The following is a 23203-nucleotide window of genomic DNA, read 5'->3' as shown; positions in this document are numbered from 1 at the left end:
TCATAACAAACCTACTATTATCCTTATTTTACAGATGAGGAAATTGAGGTACAGAGAAACTAAGTTATTTGTTTAAAGTGACATAACTAGAAAGTAGAAGAACCAAGATTAGAATCCAGAGTCTGAGCCTTTACCCATCATTATATGCTTCCTCCCAGTTGACCTGTTTTTTAGTCATATGCCTACCCCCTAGGCCAGGGGAAAGCAAAAAGACCTTGACTAGCAGACGCACTGAGACCCACCCCCCACCCCCAAAACATAAAGGTGCTGTTACCAGAAGAAACAGGAATGAATCCTGGGAGGAAAAAAAATAGTCCACTATATCAGTTTTTTAAAAAAACACTCTGATTCAAGATTATACAGCCCATTTTTATTATAGGCATTTCAAAGATTAAACTTTGAAGAATTCTATAAAATAATATATGATGCAGAACGAGACTCTTTTCCAAAAGTTTGGGTCAATCAGAGTTTCATTACAATTAAGACCAAGTAGACAAAAAAGAGATTAACTCCCAATAGATTAATCCCCAAAGCCACAGGAATAAACACATGAGCAAACATGAAATTTAATGTGACACAAACTGTGTATTCAGCAAAAGGAGATTTTTCTTATTAGTTATTCAACATTTTTCCCTGAGAAGGCTGAGGGCCATTGGCATGTGAATGATTTGGTCCATCCTCCTCTTCCAAAGCTATAATATCTGGAATTTCATCAGTCTCAGATGTCAATTCTGTGATACTGAAATCAAGTACCTGTAAAAGAAGAATCTTGGATATTAAAACAAACACTAATGAAGTGAGTTGTCAAGTCCAGGTGAGCTCTTAGAAACATAAATTACTGCATGTACATGAACCTTACTTTGTCCGTAACTATGCTGTCTTCAATATGTTTATAGTCTTATTCCCACAATTCACTCATATTATAAAAGCACTAAGGAAACTTCTCTTTAAAAGGAAACCAACTAGTGGTAGAATGAATTAAATGAAAGCTTTTGAAAATACAAGCTATAAAGCATTTCTGGTTATTCATCTGTCTATTTTTCTATTATTCTCTTAAAACCAATAATACTCCTCTTTTCCATAAGTTTGATTTCCAATACTATAAACCCTTTGGGAAGTGTCTAGGAACTAAGGAAGCAAAAAGGTCTTTGAATAGTTGAAATAGCCATCACAAAGCCCTAGCTCTTCTCTGCATAGGAAAGGCTTTTAGGGATAAGAAGTTCTATTAACTGTTACTTTGCATACAATTTTGATAAGCAAAGTAATACTTCTTAACCAACAGAAGATTAGAAGCAGAAAATTAGTAAGGTATAACAAGTTACTAAAGGCTAAATCTTGATAGCAGAGGAAAAAATTTGACAGAGGCAAAACAACTAACAGTAACAACAACAAAAAATATCCATCGAAAAATAGAAGGGAAAATAAGGAATTATTGTCTAATGGGTTTATGCTTGGGATGATAATAAAGTTCTGGAAATGGATAGTGGTGATGGCTGCACACCACTATAAATGTACTTAATGCCACTGAACTGTACGCTTAAGAATGGCTAAAATGGTACACTTGATGGTATGTATATTTTACCACAATTTTTAAAAATAGTTAAAAGACAAAACACGAAGCGAGAATCTTGCTTTTTATTGGGCCCCTTACCTGGCTGTTTGTGGCCGTTATTGCACTTTTCTGTAAGAACCCAGGTACTCAGAGGATTGTCTGGTCTGAGGTAAAAACTTCCACTATTTATTTCTGAGCTTTCTGTTTGGGGAGATCAAACTACATTCTAGATCTTCATGAATGTTCACTTTTCAAAGATTATACCCAATCTGACATCCACAAAAGCCAACATTGCTTATATAAATTGATTCAAGGCATTAGCCAGGCAAGTCAACTATTGTAATTTTAGCCTTTTTAAGTTAAAAGATGTACCTTGCTTAGCTCTCTGTTTGGATCTATTTCTATTAAATGTATATTTTAACATCCATTATCACTCTGTTTTTAATAAATGTAAAATAGAACAGGAAGCTACAACACAAGAAGATATAGAGAGAGGGGTTTTCTGGACCCCAGATAAGGAAGCAAGCAGCAGTTCTCTCCTATCAGTGGCTAGATTGCTAGAATGGAAAAAATAAGCACTTTGACATCAGTAAGACATTGGACTAAATCCCCACTCTTGCACTTACTTCTTTTCAACCTGTTTCCTCACCTGTCAAGTGAGGAAAATACCAAATTGACTGCATTGCAAGTGAGGAGTAAAGACAGTATATGCCTAGCTTGTAAAAGGTGCTCAATAAATAGCAGCTTTAATTCTCTTCAGTTTCTTAAATACCACCCTCTCACACACACAAACCTCCAAAGTCACCTATAGATCAGGTAACTACTGGCCTAAAGTAGAGTTCTTTGCAAAAGATTGGAGATTCCACACTTAGGATTTAGGAAAAAAGCCTCACCACCACCAAAAAAAGTAGCTCTAGTCCTTGAGATGATTTAGGAGAGCCATATGAATAATTCACCTTCCATATATCCAGAATGAATCAGAGTATATAATTTTCATTATTCGGGACCATCACCAAAACCTATTTGGGGGGCTGGGAAGGAAATAGGGGAGGGTGGAGCAGCTAAGAAGTAGCCACAGTCTATCAAGTTTCCATGGCGAGTTTAATTTAAAATGTAGTGGTTGTGCCTGACCATCTTCATAGGGTTTTTAGAAATGTGGCACAAGAGAAATCACTTCACAGATTTATAAAATAAATTCCTTTTCCACTGGCATAAACAACAATAGTTTGGACCATCAAAGAAGGAGTGTAAGGAGTCTTTTGCTGAGAATGCCCATCAGGCATTCTGAGGCCAAACTCAGAATCACATGCTTACTATGAAACTAATGAGATAACCATAGTCCCTCCCTGCAAGGACATTCTTTTCAAGAAAACCAAGTGACCATGCCAGGGTTCCAGGGAGTTGCATAATTTTTGCAGGTTGTTCACCATACAACCATAAGGGGGCACCACTCATTCATAAACTTCACTGATTCCTGTATTTTTTTTTTTTTTTAGAGAGATTCTTTTCTAGCCGGAGCTCCCCAAAGTTGCTAACTGGCTGTCTACTCTCCCCAGATCTCTTTAATTAATTATTATTATTTTTTTTTATGGCTGTGTTGGGTCTTCGTCTCTGTACGAGGGCTTTCTCTAGTTGCGGTGAGGGGGGGCCACTCTTCATCGCGGTGCGCGGGCCTCTCAATGTCGCGGCCTCTCTTGTTGCGGAGCACAAGCTCCAGACGCGCAGGCTCAGTAGTTGTGGCTCACGGGACCAGCCGCTCCGCGGCATGTGGGACCTTCCCAGACCAGGGCCTGAACCCGTGTCCCCCGCACTGGCAGGCAGACTCTCAACCACTGCGCCACCAGGGAAGCCCCATGATTCCTGTATTTATTATGACAATTTTCCAGAAGGTGGCACTGCAAGTGTTGAGGATAAGGTGCCATTTTCTAATTTGCATAAAAATCCCAGAAGAAAACATAGGCAATACACACTCCTTGACATTAGTCTCAATAATATATATATATTTTTATCTGTCTCCTCAGGCAAGGACAACAAAAGCAAAAATAAACAAATGGGACCAAATCAAACTAAAAAGCTTCTGCACAGTGAAGGAAACCTTCAACAAAATGAAAAGGCAACCTGCTGAATGGGAAAAGATACTTACAAATGATATGTCCCATAAGGGGTTAATATCCAAAATATAGGAAAGACTCATACAGTAACTCAATATCAAAAAGCCAAACAATCCAATTAAGAAATGGGCAGAGGCCCTGAATTGGCATTTTCCCAAAGACATACAGATGGCCAACAGGCATAGGAAAAAGTGCTCAACATCATTAATCATCAGAGAAATGCAAATCAAAACCACACTGAGAGAGCTTCCCTGCTGGCACAGTGGTTAAGAATCTGCCTGTCAATGCAGGGGACATGGGTTCGAGCCCTGGTCCGGGAAGATCCCACATACCGCGGAGTAACTAAGCCCGTGCGCCACAACTACTGAGCCTGTGTTCTAGAGCCCACAAGCCACAACTACTGAGCCAGCATGCCACAACTACTGACGCCCGCATGCCTAGAGCCTGTGCTCTGCAACAAGAGAAGCCACCACAATGAGAAGCCTGCGCACCGCAAGGGGAAGAGTAGCCCCCGCTCGCTGCAATTAGAGAAAGCCCGCTCTCAGCAACGAAGGCCCAGTGCAGCCAAAAATAAAATAAATTAAAAAGAAATAAATTTATTAAAAAAAAAAAACAAACCACAATGAGGTATCACCTCACACCTGTCAGAATGGTTATCATCAAAAAGACAAAAAATAACAAGTGTTGGCAAGGATGTGAAGAAAAGGGACCCTTCACGCCCTGTTGATGAGAATGTAAACTGGTACAGCCACTATGGAAAACAGTATGGAGGTTACTCAAAAAATTAACAATTAGGGACTTCCCTCATGGTCCAGTGGTTAAGACTCCTTGCTCCCAATGCAGGGGCCTGGGTTTGATCCCTAGTCAGGGAACTAGATCCTACATGCCACAACTAAAGAGATGCCACAACTAAAGAGATCCCACATGCCACAAGGAAGATCCCGCCTGCCGCAACTAAGACCCAACATGGCCAAATAAATAAATAAATAATTTTTTAAAAAAATTAACAATTGAACTACCATACATCCTGAAATCCACCTCTGGGTATTTATCTGAATAAAATGAAAATATATATGCACCCCAATGTTCATAGCAGCATTATTTACAATAGACAAGATATGGAAGCGACCTACGTGCCCATCAACAGATGAATGGATAGACACACGTACACACAATGGAATATTAGCCATAAAAAAAAAAAAGTATGAAATCTTGCCATCTGCAACAACATGGATAGACCTGGAGGGTATTATGCTAAGTGAAGTAAGTCAGACAGAGAAAGACAAATACTGTATGATATCACTTATATGTGGAATCTATAAAACAAATGAACAAATGTAACAAAACAGAAACAGACTCACAGATAAAGAGAACAAACTAGTGGTTGCCAGAGGGGAGAGGGATGAAGGGGATTAAGAGGTACAAACTAGCAGGTATAAAATAAATATGTCACAGGGATATAATGTACATCACAGGGAATAAAGTCAATGTTTTATAATAACTTTGTATGGTATGTAATCTACAAAAACATCAAATCACTATGTTGTACACCTGAAACTAATATTGTAAACTATACTTCAATACAAAATTTTTTAAATTAAGCTAAATTAGAGTAGGTCTTTCTAAAATGACATTTTATGGAGTCTACACCAAGGGTCTTGTTAAATTTTGTTTTTACTATTATTATTATTATATTTTGGCCACACCGCATGGCTTGTGGGATCTTAGCTTCCCAACCAGGCTCAGCAGTGAAAGTGCAGAGTCCTAACCACTGGACCACCAGGGAATTCCCAAGCGTCTTGTTAATTAAAGTAAATTAAGAGTAGCTTTTTTTAAAAAAAAATATTAATTTACTTATTTTGGTTGCACCAGGTCTTAGTTGTGGCAGGTGGGCTCCTTAGTTGCAGCACATGGGCTCCTTAGTTGCGGCACGTGGGATCCTTAGTTGCGGCATGCGGGATCCTTAGTTGCGGCATGCGAGTTGCGGCATGCATGTGGGATCTAGTTCCCTGGCCAGGGATCAAACCCAGGCCCCCTGCCTTGGGAGTGCAGAGTCTTCTTAACCACTGTGCCACCAGTGCAGCTCTTTTTAAAATAAGACATTTTAGGGAGCCCACACCAGATTTCTTGTTTGGAAAGAGTAGGACTGTTGGTAACCCTAGCCCTATCTTTGTTTCAGATTAAAATCATTTGTTTCCTGTTTCCTTCATTTCTGAAAGTACAGTCGTTGGACCACCTGCATTTAATCGCCTAGGATGTCTTTTTTTTTTTTTTTTTAAGTGATGCTTTTTAAAAGTGCAGATGACTGGTACTACCTCCAGACCTACGAACCAGATTCTGTAGGGGTGGAACCCAGGAATCTGCATTTCATCATTGTCCCCAGTTGATAATCCCTGGCATAGACAAAGAGGGCAGAGGAAGGCTCACTGACAGATGGCATGGTTTTATCCATGCTGAGAGCTCACTAGGGCCATTTCATACAAGGCAGTCGGTCAGATAGAGATATTAGCTACCTCCTTACTGAGTTGTCCTGTGCTCTAACCTGAGTAGAGTAGACAACGAAAAAGGAAAAGTGCCTGATTCATACTATTCAACATCTACTCCTATTAATGCTAAGTTATAATTTAAACGGTTGGCTAGAAAAAAATAAAGAAAACAAATGGTCGGCTAGAATCAAAAAGTCAGATAACACGTGTAGGTGAGGATATGGAGAAATCAAAACCCTCATGTACTATTGGTGGGAAAGTAAGATGGTGCAGCCACTTTGGAAAACAGTCTGGCAGTTCCTCAAACAATTAAACATAGAGTGACCATATGACCCACTAGTAATTCTACTCCTAGGTATATACCCAAGAGAAATGAAAAGATCATTTACATGGTAACCATTTCTTCATCACTGACATTTACACAAAAGCACCATTTAAACTATTCATTACTCTTGTAAAATATCAATTAACAACACTATCTACTACCTTCCTCACTTTCTTAAATTCTAGAAAACATTTTTTTCAGTTAGCCAAAAAACATAGATATTATGATATGGCTCTCATATCTTTAATGTGGCTCTCTCAAACAGCACTTTCATAAAATCTGTACCAAGCTAAACAACCTAGGTCTATTCTACAACAAGACGAGGCTCCTCTGTGAGACTTAAAACCTTTCATTATATTATATCCCATTTCTCTGTAATCTGTAGGCCCAGTTTAAGCAAGTTAAGCATGGAGGAGAAATCCCAGGCAATTGTGTCCCCTCCCCCAAACATTGTGCTTTCACACTGCCACCCTATCATTTCACTTAGCCATCTTCCTGACAATCTTAACAACTAAAGATGCGTTGCGTTAATCAGCAATCTCACCTGTCAAATTCAACAGGGCCATGGGCTGCCTGCCTCTTACTACCTTATCATCAATTGAGGGTGTGATATTCCTAGTCTGCCTTTTCCACTTGAGCACCCGGCCTCTGCTCAGCAACCCCTGGATAGTGAACAAGAAGGCCTCAACCCCAACCAGCCCTAAAAATATGACTTGAACCTATCCCAGTAAGGGTCCAGTTGACACAATTTCTTCTAGCAATCGGTAACTTCTCAAACATGAGGGAATGGCATCAGAATCTCAAAAGGTAAGCAAGGGGAACAGGAAAGATACCATAAAACATCTTTTCTTTGGCCTAAGTTGACCTCAAGCCTGATATGACTTCTTATTCTTCTCCTCTGCGAATAGCCCGATGCTATTTCCTTTCCAGTTTCTCCATCTTTCAGATGAAGTAGGCTGCTACAGGATAGCCTGGGAACTTAGACATCCAACAGTGGAATTATCCAGCATCTTTTCCTTACTAAATAGCAACTGTGAAAATATGATAGGATATCCTACATTATAGGATACCTGTTGGGAAGGTGGACACTTAAAAGCATGAAGGTATTGCCCTTTGAGATACAAGCAACAAATACCTTGGTTTATAAGGCAGGGACATCTCACAAGACCATCACCCATGCAGGCCTCTGTGCTAGGTCACTCCTGGAGCTGGATCAGGACTGAGGCCCCTGGCCCAGTCTCAAGTCCTCGAGAGCCCAGGAAGGTCAGGCTGGCAAGAGCCCTCCTTTCCATCCCCCACCTGCTCTCCCAGGCATCATTTAGACGCCATTTCTTAGATTTGTGCACAAATATCTGTCCTTCTCCTTATTCCTCCTTCCCTCACCAGTCATCTCCATGAGCTAAATGATACTCTAAAAGGGATATCTCAGGTAAATCAAATTTTAGTTTTTCCTGTTTCACTTCATGATTCCTTCAATATCTATCATGCCTTATCAAAGTGGATATATTTTCCCAATCATGATCTCATATTATATACTCACTACTCACTCTGGAACTGGCCAGTTAAAGACACTATGTGTCACTGTCCCACAGAAGGTATCCTCATGACTAGTGCAAAACAGAAAGACACCCTATCCTCAAACACTTCACTTCCATCTGTTGAAAAACATCACTAATTTTACTTTACAGATGATGAAACTAAGGCTAAGACATTAATGGCTAATATACCATGTTCCTTTTTTTGCCCAGAACTAATTAGAAAGTTCATATTATAATTAAATGCAAAGGAAAGAAGTAGGCTTGAACACTCAGGCACACTATGCCAGGCTTCATGTAGCCAAATATTCAAGAACCTGCCATAATTATAGACTGTGCTAGGCTTAGTCAGCTTTTTTCCCCTCAAAATAATTGTCCTCTTTGGGAAAAAGTTTGTTAAACTAAAACTGCCAGTTTATGCAACAATAAAGCGAAGACATCACAAATTTTGAGACATGTTGACAACAAAACGAAATGCACGTAGGCACAAACTTGAGACACAAAGTCAGACAGACAAAACCAAGGGCAGTGGTATTCTTCCAGAAACTAAGAGAGGTCTCTTTATATTCTGTCTTGCTCATGAACAGCTTTGAGAAGTCTCTTTTTCACTAGCAATTCAGTAGGTACTATAACTCTTATGAAGGGGAGACACAAAGGTTTATGTTCAGTATAAGAAAGTCTGTGTACAGCTGTAGTATATAAATTTTCCAACCATTTAGAATCAACCACAAAATACCAGCCTTGAAGTTTTGAGGCAAATGGCAGCAGGATCACATCCAATTTGGACTAATAAAAAAAAATTTTTTTTAAGAGGTAGAGTCTCTAGAAAAGCCAGTCACTAGGGATGGGCAGGCCAGTGCATGGATTGGTTCCACCCTGGAGGCCCATAAATCATGACAGTCCACCGTCCCAGAAACCAGAGGTTCCTTAGCTTCAAGGATCTCAGGGAGTCCCTCCAACTGAGCTCACATGTTCACTGATTCCTGGAGTTACCTCAAGGGGGAAAAATTTAGTTCTCTAACTTAGTAAGCTTTGATAAGTTTATTCACACAAGTCCATGTAAAGTTATACGCTGCTTCCTTGTTTCCATGGGGAGACAGGGGTGAAGCAGGGTAGAAAGAGGAGACAAATTTGACGTAGACTTCAGTTCTGCTGAAGGGCAGGACAGGCAGAAGCATGTAGCTCTATTTCACAAGTTCTAAGACTGGCTTTTTTGAAAAGGTTTGGCATACTGCAGCTTTGTCATGAGGAGATCCATATTTCCTAAATAATTAACCCACATTGAGGGGATTAGAAGTCTGGACACCCTAGGTAGGAGGAAGGAAGAACCCTTTTCTACAGGGGGTCCAAAGTCTTTTTTTTCTAATTATTCTCATGTGGTCTTCTAAAGGCATCTCACCCACAACTGAGGTTAGTGATTTCTCCCAATGTGACAACATGGTACCTTAAGTCCAGCTGAGACTGGACACTGAACAACCTCATTCCTTACACGTTAGATGGCCCCTTGGCAAGAAGTACTGCTACCTTTACGTGAGACTGATGCAAAGAGTCACTGCTTCCTCTCAGCTCTGATTTCTTTTCAGCAAGGCAGTCAGTCATAAGTGGCTCCTTCTGCTAGTTTAAAAACCTGTTCTCAGGGGTCCAGTAAATGGGCAAATGAAAGGAACCACGACCACCTAATAAAATTCTTATAGGAACGTTAGCTTTTAATTTGTTTAAAACCTGTTACCAAACATTCCATTTTTAACATTAGTCTTCCAATGTTACTACAAATTCCCCAACAGCCCATTTGAATTCATGTGTATTAATAACCCTGTCATGCAGGCAAAGCAGTTCCAAGAAAGCCACACTAAAAGCACATGTAACACACAGCATAAAACTGATCTATTCTGCAGTGAATTTTATTCAATTCAAAGGGGGCATTCCCTTGTGAAAAATAAAAAACTGAGGGTGCACAAGCATGCATTGTGAGACAAACCAGTGCTGAGGCCTGCTCAGACCAAACGAGAGCAGACACGAGTTCGTACAACAGCGCACATGAAGGTGTTTTTATTCAATACAAACAGACAGCAACAGTGGCAACAGAATGAGGCCGTAACTGCACTGGAACTTTTTGTGAGTTCTGGATAGGCTCTGAACAGTCTATCATTCTTTTCTTTCCAGCCAAGTAAACAACAGAACTCATCCGTTAAAGTGGAAACTTTAAAGCTCTTAATCCAGTTGGCAATGACTACAATAGAGGACCTTTTTTTCTCGATAGCTGCTTCCCCACTTCAGAGTTGTCTAGCAGGTTTCAACGTAAGAGGAGGTGTCATCTGGCTGGCTGCCCTGTGCGTCGCTGACAGGGACAGGTTTAATGTGTTCTGCGCTCAGGCTGCCGGGCCTCCTGGCTGTACCTTGCGCCTGAGCACGCTGAGACTCAGTCACCTGAGGATAAAAGGGACCTACCAGCCAGTTGAGGGGTGTGTTGTTAACAAGATAATCCATCACATCATCTAAAGACTCCTTCATTTTCTGCAGCTGCCCCTTGCTGGAAGCGAGGAGGCCGTCAGACACTTCCTTAAAGGAGGCAACGTTGCGAAACACTGAGTAGATGTCGCCAGCCATCACCCCCAAGTGGTTGGCCTGATCTTGGATGTTCTGCGGTAACCCCTGGATGTTGGACAGGAGGGTGTGGCACGTGGTCTGGAGCTGCTGAGTCAGGTTTCGGGCAATAGCAAGAGTACGTGACTCTATGTGCTGAAAGTAAGACAAGTTTAAGAATTAGCAGTGGATCCAACAGTCCTATGTATGAATTAGTTCACTTACAGTCAGCTGGTTATACATCCACCACACGTGTGGATTCTTTAACTTTTTAAAATCCTCGTAACAACCCTGAGTGAAGCGGTATTATTTCACATTTCATAAACATGAACGTAAGCTTAGAGTTGAAATAACATGCCCCAGTTAACAGCTGGAGTGTGGATTTGAACTAGTGCCTGAGTCTTCAAAGTTCACGGTCTTAAGCTGAAGAAACCTAACAGGGGAGACCACACAGAAGGAAAATACACTCCATATTAGTAGGGCAACTTAGATATTCTCTCCTCAAGTGAGATATGATATGAACAAACAGTTAATATAGATTTCAAGGGCAAATGCATACTAGCTTTTGGAATGCAAAGAACCACGTTCTAGGACTACAATATGCTATTTCTTCTGTCTGGAACATTCGTCCCCTCATTGCCTTTTCACCTAGTTTATTCACCCCTTAGGTCTCAGCTTACCACTCATCTCTTCCAGCAAACCATCTGACTCACCCATCCTCACTCCAAGGTTGAGTTAGTACCCTTCCTATGTAGTATTCTCATAGCAACTATATTTATGCTATCAAAAAAACACTATGACAGTAAAGATGCCTGTACTCACTTAGTCTGTACCCACTGTAAGGGCAACGCCCGCGTTTCTCAATTAGTTGTATCCTGATAGGGACAATATGCCTATCTGTAAATTGTTAGATAAAGTTGCACATTTTTGCTTTTCGGTCACATAACAGGCAACCTACGTACACTGTATTGTTCAAACTTTTGATAGAGAAGAGTATTCTAAGAGGAATAATAAGAAACTTATTAGTAAGTTTCTAGTAAGAAGTTCTTAATAGTAAGAGCTTCTTCAGAAGCTGTAGTGGATGACGGTCCCAGTTGTCTCACCTCAGCACAGTGGGATTCATCTGTATCATCATAGCCGACGCTTCTCTTCCACTCCAGCCAGGACAGATAGAGCTTATCCTGAGCGCCCTGAATTTTCTGGTTGGCATTATGCACATTCTTCCTGGCAAATTCAATCTAGAACACGTTGAAAGAAGACACAGGAACAAACTAGTCAGACATTCTTGTTAGCCTGTCCTCCGATCCACGATGTAAATCAGCCAACGTCAACTCTTACAGAAATCCTTGGTTTTTAAGGAGACCTATCCCTGATAGCATTGTTATTTGTTATCAGTATGTGTAACTCAACCAAGCAGTCATAGTACTTATTGCCTCTTATTTAATTATTAAACCACTGTCTCCAATTTACCTCCAGTTTATCACAGGCAAAGCAACTGAGATCTAATACGTGTAAAATATAAAATTGCAAAAGAGAAAGGAACTCGAACTTCCTCTTCCCTGTTGCCAGCCACCTACTTCCCCTTCCAAGAATAAACTGGGTTCTAATGGCCATACAACACATACTGTTCTGTAACTTGGCAATCCTTAACGGCTACACAGTGGTCTTCTGTGATGTATCGATGTAATCAGTCCCCTATTAGTTGATGTGCATTGTTTATACTCTTTTGCAACTCTGAACAAATATACTTATCTGTAGGATAAGTTTCTAGAAGGAAAGCTGCTCCAGGCATAGGTGTGTCTGTAACTTTCCTATGAGTCCCTTGAATCCTCTGGAAGTGCAAAAACACAAGTACTCCTCTTTCTCTACACCATCGCCCACAGCATCTAACTTTGCCAGTGCCACTGGACAAAACCGGAATCAGTAATTTGACCCCTCAGAGTAAGATTAATGCCACTTCATATATTGATATTTCAGCTATTTATACTTTCTTTCTTCTGCAAGTTTTCTGTATACTCTTTGCCCATTTTTCTATTGGATTGTTCATAAGGTAAGATTAAAATTCTTGGATTTCATGATATGTTTACTCCCAATCCTCGAGGTAAATGAACTCACTTCAGATACCTTTAAAGGAAGTTGTACTCACCAGGTTGACAGTGGAATGGAGCTGAGAAATGGTCTCTTGGCTTTTTTGCTTAGCTTCTTTAACCCTGCTGAGGGCCTGCTGGTAGGCCCATGAGCGGAGCTTGGTGGACAGGGATCCCAGTCTGATATAATAACTTGGCTTCTGAACAGGATCAAATCCTTCCACTTTTTTGGCTTCTTTTTCTGAAGTTATATAGAAGTGACCAAAAAAAAAAAGTCCAGGATCACAGCTCTAAGTGACAAAGCCTGGACTCTCACCTGGATCTTGACTTTGTTGATGCCACTCACCCATCTAGCAATCATGGACCCCTCTTCCCAAGATGCCTCAAGTCTGCTGCTGGGCTTAGCAACCCAGAACACATCCCTTTGTGTGACACATGTCACCTACACAGGTCTCTTCCCACTAGAGCTTCTTACCTGGCACAGAGTGAGCACTAAATCTTTAATGATTCTATACAGCAGCCCATTAAGGACAATCCATTTATAGAAAGTATTTCTCTAGGCTAATTTCTCCGGAAGTTTCAAGACTTACTACGTACAACTCAGTGTGAAACTGAAGAGTGCCTTAAGAAGGAAAACTATAGAGACAGAAAGATTAGTGGTTGCTCAGACAGTGGGGGTGGTGGGGGGATGGAGACTGACTGCCAACAGGCATGAAGGATTTTTTATCTTTGGGGGTGATAGAAATTCTATAACTGGATTGTGATGGTCATGTAACTGTAAATTTAGAATGAAAACAGGTGAATTTTTTTGGTATATAAAAGTATATCTCAATAAAGCTGTTTAGAAAGATTGCTTTAAGATATAAAACATTGGGAGTTCCCTGGTGGCCTAGTGGTTAGGATTCTGGGGCTTCCACTGCCATGGACCGGGCTCAATCCCTGGTCGGGGAACTGAGATCCCACAAGCTGCATGGCACAGAAAAAAAAAAAAAAAAGATGTACAACATTATTTCAAGAAAAAAATCCAATTACCTAGTTCATCCTTGGTGAGAGGGAAGTACTGGTCTACCAGCAGCTCTGATCTGGTGAGCGCATTTTCTACTCCACTGCTCACCAGCTGCATCATCCGACTTCCTAGGACTATGTTAATGCCGCCACTGACCACGGATTTGGTCTTCTCCACACTGCCGGTCACTGTTCCTTTGGTCTTGTCCACCACCCCAGTGATTGTGCTGGCCACAGAATCCTTGGCCCCAGTCACAGTAGTCGTCACAGCATCTTTTGCCCCAGTCATAGCTCCTTTGGCATTGGCCACAACCTACAGGGAAAAAAGCAGATCATTCGCCTGGTGAGAAGCATAAAAACCTAGTTAAGTTCTTAACTAAGGTAGCATAGTTGAAGAGTTAAAGAATGAATCTGGCCCTTTTACTTTCCAGTTGTAGGTCTTAGACAAGTCACTGAGAGTTGATGAGCCTCAATTTCCTTATCAGGTATAAGTACCCTACTTGCCACCACTCAAGGGTTGTTGGAGGACCAAATGAGGGAAACAGATAGAAAATTTGTCAATTTGTCAAGTTTTTTTCCCTAATTAATTAATTTTTAAAATTTATTTTATTTTTGGCTACGTTGGGTCTTCGTTGCTGCACGCAGGCTTTCTCTAGTTGCGGCAAACGGGGGCTACTCTTCGTTGCAGTGCGTGGGCTTCTCATTGCGGTGGTTTCTCTTGTTGCAGAGCATGGGCTCCAGGCACATGGGCTTCAGTAGTTGTGGCGCACGAGCTCAGTAGTTGTGGCGCACGGGCTTAGTTGCTCCACAGCATGTGGGATCTTCCCGGACGAGGGCTTGAACCCATGTCCCCTGCATTGGCAGGTGGATTCTTAACCACTGTGCCACCAGGGAAGCCCAAGGTTTTTTTGGTTTTTGTTTTACACTAGATGAACCTATAGTAATTAAGGCACAAGGAGTACTCTAGAGAAAATGGCATTTTCCACATTGACATGCTTATACTGAGCCCCTCATGCATGCCTATAAGTATAGACATAGGTATCATGCACACCTGGCCCTATGCACACAGCCCCAGGCCAAAACACAGGCAGAGGTGTCAGTTCTCCATCCTACTAGATGTGTTTTCGGGTACCAAGTGAGAAAAGGCTCTATTTACCACCTCTGCATTTATCCAGTGCCACATGGGAATCAGTGATTTGAGAAAGCAATTTCACCTACAGAGATGAAGCCACAAATTTAATAGAGATCAGACTAAAGGTATTCTAGCCCAAAGGTGGATAGTTCATCTCTGCTTCTTAAGACAACCTGACAACAGTTCAGGAGGTAACGGAGTGATCATTACTCTTTCAAAAATATATCCAAGGTTGAGGGAACAAACAAGTATTACCTGTTTATGGTCTGCACAGCCTGTGTTAAAGAGATAAAACTTAAAAATGTCAGGTGGCAAGCCTCAGCACTCTTGTCCCAAGCTCACCTGGTTTGTTGGCTGATTCAGAATAGGCAGTTTCTCCTCAATCCTGTCTAGCCCCTTACAGGCATAGGTATTGGCAATGGCAACTAGAAGAATCACAAATGATGAAAAGGTTAACAGTCTGGGTAAGAGTGAATATATATCTTGAGCCTTCATTCTTACCATAAAAAAATTTACCATGCAATACTTTGCCTGGTTTCTCTAGTCCAGAAAGAAGATTCTTGCCAGGTTTCTGGCAACTTTCTTCTACTGACAGGGAAATAAGGATATGGGTGTGGGAAGTGGGGGGAGCAGCAAGCAGAGGCAGTGACAGGCCAAGTAGGACGCTGGCCAAGAAGCCTCTTAACTCATCAACTGTTCCCTAAGGTTAATGCCACGAGAAGCCAGGCTTCACCTGAACCCTCATTCAGGGAACGAGGTATATGAAAACTCTCAAAATTAGCATCTCCATGCTAGTTTAATCCGCACCTACACTTAATTCAGTAGGTGGCAGTGTACTTTGGGTTATCACCAGGAAACAGTATGCTAACAGCACCCTGGATCTCCCTAAAAAGACCCAGATTTTAGTCCAAGCTCCCCCCACCCCCCAACAATGACCAAGCCTAGAACTAGTACTATACTCATTTGGGAAGTAGCAGAGTTGGAAAACTGATCTCTCAAAGGTTTCGTATAATCCTAAAAGTCCACGACATAACCACTTGGGGGAATGATTTAAACCCTTATTCAAAAGTAGTTCATAATGTGGAGAAATTGAAAATTCCACTCCTAGGTATATACCCGAGAGAATTGAGAACATATGTGCACACAAAAACTTGGGCACAAGTGTTCACAGTAGCATTCATTATTCATAATAGGCATAAAGTAGAAGCAACCCAAACATCAACTGATGAATAAAATATGATATATCCATGCAATAGAATATTAAATTATTCCATATTAAAAAGGAATGAAATACTGATATGACGCTACAATTTGGAAGAACCTTGGAAACATTATGCTAAATGAAAACTAGCCAGTCACAAAAGACCACATATTTTATGATTCAATTTACATTACACGTCCAGGATATGCAAATCTATGAAGACAGAAAGTAGATTACTAATTGCCTAAGGTCGGGGGGAGGGGGATGGGGAGTGACTGTGAATGAGTATAAGTGTACATTCACTGGCATTCACAATACTGTTCACTCACAATATTGTGCAACCATTACCACTATCATTTGCAGGACTTTTTCATCACCCCAAACAGAAAGTGGTATGAGGTTTCTTTCCAGGGTGATGAAAATGTTCTAAAATTGATTATGGTGATGCCTACACAACTCTGTGAATATACTAAAAGCCATTGAATTGTATGCTGATATTATTATATTTTATTTTTTTTAAAGCAGTTCACATATACTGTGTAGTCCCAAAGAAGTCAGCTATTTCAGTTCACTCACTCTTTCCCCATATGATCTCACTTGCCAACACAGAAGCATCTCTGGGGGATTTTTTTGGTAATATCATAACATCTGCCATTGTTATGAAGCAGACCTTCTATGACAATGAGGGTCACCTGGCAGTTTCTCAGGAAAGGCAGCATGTGTCTCAGGAAAGGCTGAGGATTCCCTGATGCGTACTTAAGGCATAACACTGGCATTCACCATATTCAAGCCAGCTTCGGGCTCACTCCTGATGAGTACATAGGACTAAATTTTGAGGGGGAAATCAAAACTCACTTTGTGGCTCTAGCTTTTGGATGATTGGCAGAGCACTCGTCACGGCCACCGAGGTGATGGTCTTCACGCCCTTCTCTGCCATCTCACACACAGACTTCAAGTAGGGATACTGATCCTTCGTACTGATGTAAGCCGAGGAGACGAGGTCATATGTGGAGCTCACCAAGGGTAGGTTGGCCACCCTTGTCACCACACTCTGCAACCAAGGAGGAGGGAGAGCTTAACTTCCAAAACACACTGGGGAGGGAAAGGAATCAAGAAACTGCTATTTATAAATCATACCGGCTGTGGTTCAACTGCAACAGATGCCATTTTTCTTCTGGAGAAAGAAAAAATCTGCAGAAGAGAAACTTGGTTCAGGACACTGTACTAAGACTCCCAGATTCATTCTCCAACCGAAGCAAATGCTAATTTCAAGTAGAGCAAAATTCAAGATCAAGTTTAGTCTGCATTTCTTCCCACCCTCTGGCTCTCAGAGCTCTCCTCTGGGCAAACTGTTCTGAAAGAAGATTCTTAAAGCTCACGTGTACAAGTCACCCACTTAAAGTGTTCAATTCAATGTTTTCCCCACCAGAACATTAGAGATGCCTTTTGAAGATAAATATCTGTCCACAAAAATGCTAACCAAGTTAAAATCCATGGTAAAACTAAAGAGATATTCCAAGTAGAAGACATCTTGGACAGTCAGGACGATCAAGATGGAGCACTTTGGTGGGGGGCGGTGGTTACTCCTTCTTTGTCAAAGAACTGAAACGAGTTCAGGGGACACTAAACACACGAGAAAGGAGGTGCTCCGCGGAAATGAGAAACTTTTCCGGACGCTTTAAAATGTCAATTTAGTGTCCCCAACGATCCACAGCCACACAAAACAGCCTCACTGCTAAGCAGCAGAGCTGGAAAGTTAAGAACCCACCACTTCGGAGCCAATCAGTTCACCCTCCGGCCAAGGGTCCCACTTTTACAAGAAATGAGAACCACGCTAAAGGCGGAAATCAGACGCCAGCAGCAATAGCCCGTCTGTCACTGCGTACCCCACAAAATTCTAAGACGATTTTCTCACGCGTTTCCTTTTAAATAATGTCCTTTCGGGACGACTGGAAACTGTTACCCGCAACCAAGCCAAGAAGCTACAACCGCACTAAGGCAGCGTGCAGAAAAGCAGCCTGAATCAAGGAACAAAAGCGAGGCTGGAAAGCGCAGGCCCAGGAGACAGCCCCTTCTCAGCCGGGGCCCGGAAACCGCCACGAGGCCGCCAACGTCCAGCCTGCAGCCCGCGGGGGGCCGAGCCACGAGGAACCGGGACCGCAGAGGTGGCGCGCACCCACCGGCCGGCAGCAGCTCAGAGCCAAGGGTCCAGCGGGTCCGCGCGGCGTTCACAACGACTGGCCCGCGGGCGCCGGGCTATATACCCCGCCCCACCCCGCCCCCGAGCCACGTGACCGCCGGCTCCCGGACACCCGACCCCCAGAGGCCGGGCCGAGTCCCGCCACCAGGGGTGGGGGCCCCTTTCGGGGTGGGCGTGGCGGGGGGGGCCCTGGCTGGGTCAGGGGTGCTGGGGTTCCCCGGACAAAAATGCGGCCGGCGCCCACGCTGGATTTGTAGTTTTGCAAAAGGCAGTGGAGGAGTCGCGCGGACAGACGAACAGTAACTAACCTGTTGATTTCCACCAGTCCTCAGAATAGAATTGTCTCTAAAAATGGAAGCAGTGGCGTCTGGACTGTTAATTTATAACAACTTCTAAAGTTTTGTGAAATTCTAAATGATGACGGACGTGTAGAGATGGCTGTTTTGCTGCTCTTTTGACTTTAAAGTCACTTCCTCAAACATCCGTCTGATTTAAAGTTGAATCGGAATTTCCAAAAAAGGGCCCGAGAATACCGTTTGTTGGTTTTTTTGTTTGTTGGTTTGTTTCAGCGAGACTTAAACCCAAATCACTCCGGGTTGATAGCTGCCTATGATTACTATGCAAGATGGCTTTTTTTTTTTTTTTTAAGAAACAAATCAACGTCTGAGTCCCAGTTTCTTCTTGTGTAAAATTCAGGATTTGAACCAGATTATGTGAGCAAACAAATTGTGCAACTGCCCCATCCCGGGTAGGGGCTCCGTGGACCGCTCCCCGAGTGAGTGGCCTGGGATCTGATGACATCGCCGAGGGCCTCGGCCTCCCTGCTCCCTCTCAGGGAAGGTAAACAAGAAAGGACAGGTGGGAGGTGCGAGGGGGAACTGGCGCCGGGTCCTCAGCCTCCGGAATTGGGAGCAAGCGGAGGTAGGGAGGACGCAGGAGCCTGGCGCCGGGCTTTGTCAAGTTACAGAGTTTGAACTGTGGGAAACCCTCAAAGGCATTTACCTTAATTACGTAACTAATGTTGCATGCACAGAGATACTGTGCATATTTAAAGCTCCAAACCGACCCATTAAAAAATGTATCCCTTATACTCGACGGAAGACATCTGGAGGCCCCCAGCAATTAAAACCAAATATTGTGTCTTCCCGCCCCCCCTACACACACCAGGTCATTCAAAACAAAATGCAGTACTACCATAAAATAACTGTTAGGAAGTCCAAAAATTTATGAGTTTTTTTCTCCTATATTGACATCTTCAATGCTTTACGCAATCAAATTATTTTTTTCTCTTCTTTTTGCTGTTCTGTCTTTGTTGGTGCTCTAAGCAGATGTTTAGTGTGCCTATTGTTAATGTCACCACCCTGATGTAAAACAACAGGAATTTGAGTGATGATGGTGAGGGTTTTTTTTTTTTTTTAAACTTCTCACTATTCTGGCCTCTTATTTTGCAACAGAAGGCTCTTGCCCTTTCACCTGTAAATGCCTCCATGCTTTTTACTTGTTTTAAACCTGTGAGTCACTTGATCTCTTTAAGGATAAGCAAGTTTCCTTCTGCTTTTCTATACCTGAGAAGGAGAGGGCTCCAGAGACTAATGTTGGGGTCTAGACTCTCCAAGTCCCCAGAGGATAAAGCACACCAAATTCTGCACCTGCTTTTCTTTCATCTTCATGAGTCTGGGAGAACATGGAGCTAGTGGCAATAGTAACACCCAAGTCCTCCAGGTGATTCTGTTAGTCTCTAACGTTTGAGAACCTTTGTTTTACAGAAGTGATTTTTCATAGTTGGTCTTGGGACTAGTGCATCAGAATCACCTAGGGTGCTTGTTAAACATTCTGTCTCCTACCCAAGCCCTACTGAGTTAGGAGCTACAGGGGGTGAGGCCCAGGAGCCTACATTTTTTAAAATACTTTCTTTACTAACACCACTTTACTCTTCACAAAGCACTTTCATATGTTCCTCGTTGTTTGAGCCTCACAACAATCTGGGAACTCAGTGCAATAGGGATTATTACTCCCATTTTAATAATGAGAAACAGTCTCAGAAACATTAGGTCATTTTGCCCACAGTCATGACTGACTTAAGTAGCAAGCTAGGTGAGACTAGATCTCGGGGACATAACCTGAGCTAGTTACCTAGTTGCTCTTTGCCTTAGTTCCTTCATTTAAAAACTGGAAATAATAACAGTCCTTCATGTTCTAGGTAAAGGGTGTATGGTTATCCCTTGTATGTACTAGTTTTTCAACTTTTCTGGGGCTTTAAATGTTTCAAAATAAAAGTTTGAGGATACTACCCAACAATGAGAGAGAATGAACAGACCTATAACTACACGCCATGTAAGTGAAAGAAGCTGCATACAAATAATACTGTACAAAACAAGCAAACTAAGCTCTGTTGTCAGAAGTGAGGCTTGGTAGTTGCTTTCGAGGGTGGGGAGGGCTAGTAACTGGATGGGACCACGAGGGGCCTTTTGTGTGCAGATAATTTTCTTGTTCTGGGTGCTAGTTACATGTGTCTGCTCTTCTTGTGAAAGTTCATTAAACTGTACACTTTATTTTTTATATGCATGCTATCCTTCTCTTTTTAAAAGTTTTGAAAAGTTGAGAAGAGAAAAAAATAGTGGTGCTTACTTCATAAAGTTTTTGTGAGGAGTAAATGAATCAATACATTCAACAGAATAATGCCAGGCACATGGAAATGGTACCTATTGCTTGGTTTTTTTTGAATTTTTGAATTTTATTTTATTTATTTTTTATACAGCAGGTTCTTATTAGTTATCTATTTTATACACATCAATGTATACATGTCAATCCCAATCGCCCAATTCATCACACCACCAACACCCCCCCGCGGCTTTCCCCCCTTGGTGTCCATACGTTTGTTCTCTACATCTGTGTCTCTATTTCTGCCCTGCAAACCGGTTCATCTATACCATTTTTCTAGGTTCCACATATATGCGTTAATATACGATATTTGTTTTTCTCTTTCTGACTTACTTCACTCTGTATGACAGTCTCTAGGCCCATCCACATCTCTACAAATGACCCAAGGAAATGGTAGCTATTATTAATGTTTTCTAACCACGCCCATAGCCTTTTTGCCCAAGAGAGCCTTGCTCACAGGGGAAGCAGAAGGGGCTCCAGGGGACGGGCCATATCCCAGGTCCCACCTGATCTTCCTTCCTGGACTACAAAGTATGAGAGACTCTGTTGACAGAGACACATTTCTTAGAGTTTGTAGCAACTCAACCTGGGTGTATAATTGATACAAAGTAATAGTAAAATAGCAAGAAAAAGAAAATCTGACTTCAAGTTTCCCCTTCTAGAGGTTGGGCAACTGCCTCCTTCCCCACCCCTATATTCTTTTTTCTTCCCTTCCACAAAAGCACTGTATGCTCCAGCTACATGCTCCTGTATCCCTGCCTCCGTGCAGTGCTCGCTCCCTCACTGACCTCTCTCTCTGGACAAACCCTTGTTGCCTCTGCCTGGAGTGCCTGCCCAACTGGCAAACTCTACTCACTCTGTACTACTCAGCTCTTCACTTCTGTGAGGCCCTCGGCTCCAAGATCACTAGTGAGTAGCAGGACTGGGCCTGCAACCAGGTATGTATGACTCTAGAGTCTACACTGTTTATTATTACTCGGTGTGTACTCTTAGACAGTAAATACACTTGACCCTCAGTGCCTGTAAGATGAAGGAGTTAGATGATATCTAGGGTTCCTTCCAGCTGTATTATGTTAACCCAAAAAAATAACAATACCTTACCTTGTGTATAGCTTTACAATGTCCTTTTTTAAAAAATTTTATTTATTTTTGGCGGCATTGGGTCTTTGTTGCTGTGTGCGGGCTTTCGGGCTTTCTCTAGTTGCAGCGAGCGGGGGCTACTCTTCATTGCGGTGTGCAGGCTTCTCATTGCGGTGGCTTCACTTGTTACGAAGCATGGGCTCTAGGCAGGCGGGCTTCAGTAGTTGTGGCACACAGGCTCAGTAGTTGTGGCTCGCGGGCTCTAGAGTGCAGGCTCAGTAGTTGTGGTGCACAGACTTAGTTGCTCCGCGGCATGTGGGATCTTCCCGGACCAGGGCTCGAACCCGTGTACCCTGCAGGCAGATTCTTAACCATTGCGCCACCAGGGAAGCCCAGGAATCTTAATCTGGTTAGTTATATCCCTTGAGGAGGAAGTAGGACTCTTGTTTTATTGCTGAACTATTGTCATTACTTTTCTTGCTTAGCTGCTTTTTCTTTGTTTCTGTATTCTCTCATTTCCCTAATTAGCAACTGCTTTGCCTGCTCTCTGGAACTCAGGGAAGGCCTAGGAGACTAAAACATTTTTTTTTACCAACAAGAAACGGGGGGAAAGGGAGGGGCTTTTGTACCTGGGAGGTCCCCACAGGGTCCTGCTCCATTTCATTCCCCCCTCTTCTTTGATACTTCTCAATCCTGAGGGGAACAGAGGCAGGACAAGGAAGGGAATACAGTTTTGGATAGAGAGGTTCATCATAAACTCAGGAGGGGAACTCGGTTTCATACCCAGAGATTCTGATTCACCTCATTTAGGAAATAGTCCAGAAATGTTTAAAAAGTAGCCCAGGTCATTCTGATGCAGGTAATCCAAGAACTATACTTTAAGAAAACTGCATTTGGGACTTCTTGGTGGTCCAGTGGTTAAGACTCTGTGCTTCCACTGCAGGGGCATGGGTTTGACCCCTGGTCGGGGAACTAAGATCCTGCATGCCTCTTGGTGCGGCCAAAAAAAAAAGAGAGAAAGAAAAAGAAAACTGCATTCACCTACAGTATTATATATAGAAGGGATAAACAACAAGATCCTACTGTATAGCACAGGGAGCTATATTCAGTATCCTGTGATAAACCATAATGGAAAAGAATATGAAAAAGACTATATATATATATATATATATATATATAAATGAATCACTTTGAAGTACAATAAAAATTAACACAACATTGTACATCAGCTATACTTCAATAAAA

General features: G+C 42.2%; 1 protein-coding gene across 3 annotated transcripts; it reads right to left on the bottom strand.

The window, feature by feature from the left end:
• Positions 1–376: 376 nt before the first annotated feature.
• On the bottom strand, positions 377–18300 carry PLIN2 (perilipin 2). 3 transcript variants are annotated; one of them, XM_036855261.1, is made up of 9 exons: positions 18198–18300; positions 17155–17208; positions 16873–17068; positions 15159–15241; positions 13712–13997; positions 12739–12920; positions 11696–11830; positions 10458–10748; positions 377–753 (listed from the first exon to the last, which is right to left on the bottom strand). In XM_036855261.1, the coding sequence occupies exons 2-9, from the start codon at positions 17182–17184 to the stop codon at positions 613–615; spliced, it is 1344 nt and encodes a 447-aa protein (XP_036711156.1). In that variant the 5' UTR covers positions 17185–17208; positions 18198–18300; the 3' UTR covers positions 377–612. The 3 variants fall into 3 exon arrangements, with proteins under 3 accessions (XP_036711156.1, XP_036711154.1, XP_036711153.1); XM_036855259.1 differs by lacking the exon at positions 377–753 and having other exon boundaries at positions 9695–10748; positions 18198–18243; XM_036855258.1 differs by lacking the exons at positions 377–753; positions 18198–18300 and adding an exon at positions 17904–18186 and having other exon boundaries at positions 9893–10748.
• Between the last annotated feature and the right edge of the window lie 4903 nt (positions 18301–23203).

This window comes from Balaenoptera musculus, chromosome 6 (assembly GCF_009873245.2).
Source record: "Balaenoptera musculus isolate JJ_BM4_2016_0621 chromosome 6, mBalMus1.pri.v3, whole genome shotgun sequence".
Classification (NCBI taxonomy): domain Eukaryota; kingdom Metazoa; phylum Chordata; class Mammalia; order Artiodactyla; family Balaenopteridae; genus Balaenoptera; species Balaenoptera musculus.
This window is presented reverse-complemented; position numbering and strand designations above follow the sequence as displayed.

What these genes read in the sequence shown, in the direction of transcription:
- PLIN2 (XM_036855259.1), bottom strand. Translation starts at nt 17,184, where the DNA reads ATGGCATCTGTTGCAGTTGAACCACAGCCG. An exon ending in CCAAAAGCTAGAGCCACAAA is followed by an intron (nt 15,242 to 16,872) that starts GTGAGTTTTGAT and finishes TGATTCTTCTAG; the next exon opens with TTGCCATTGCCAATACCTAT. An exon ending in TCCATTCCACTGTCAACCTG is followed by an intron (nt 11,831 to 12,738) that starts GTGAGTACAACT and finishes AACGTGTTCTAG; the next exon opens with ATTGAATTTGCCAGGAAGAA.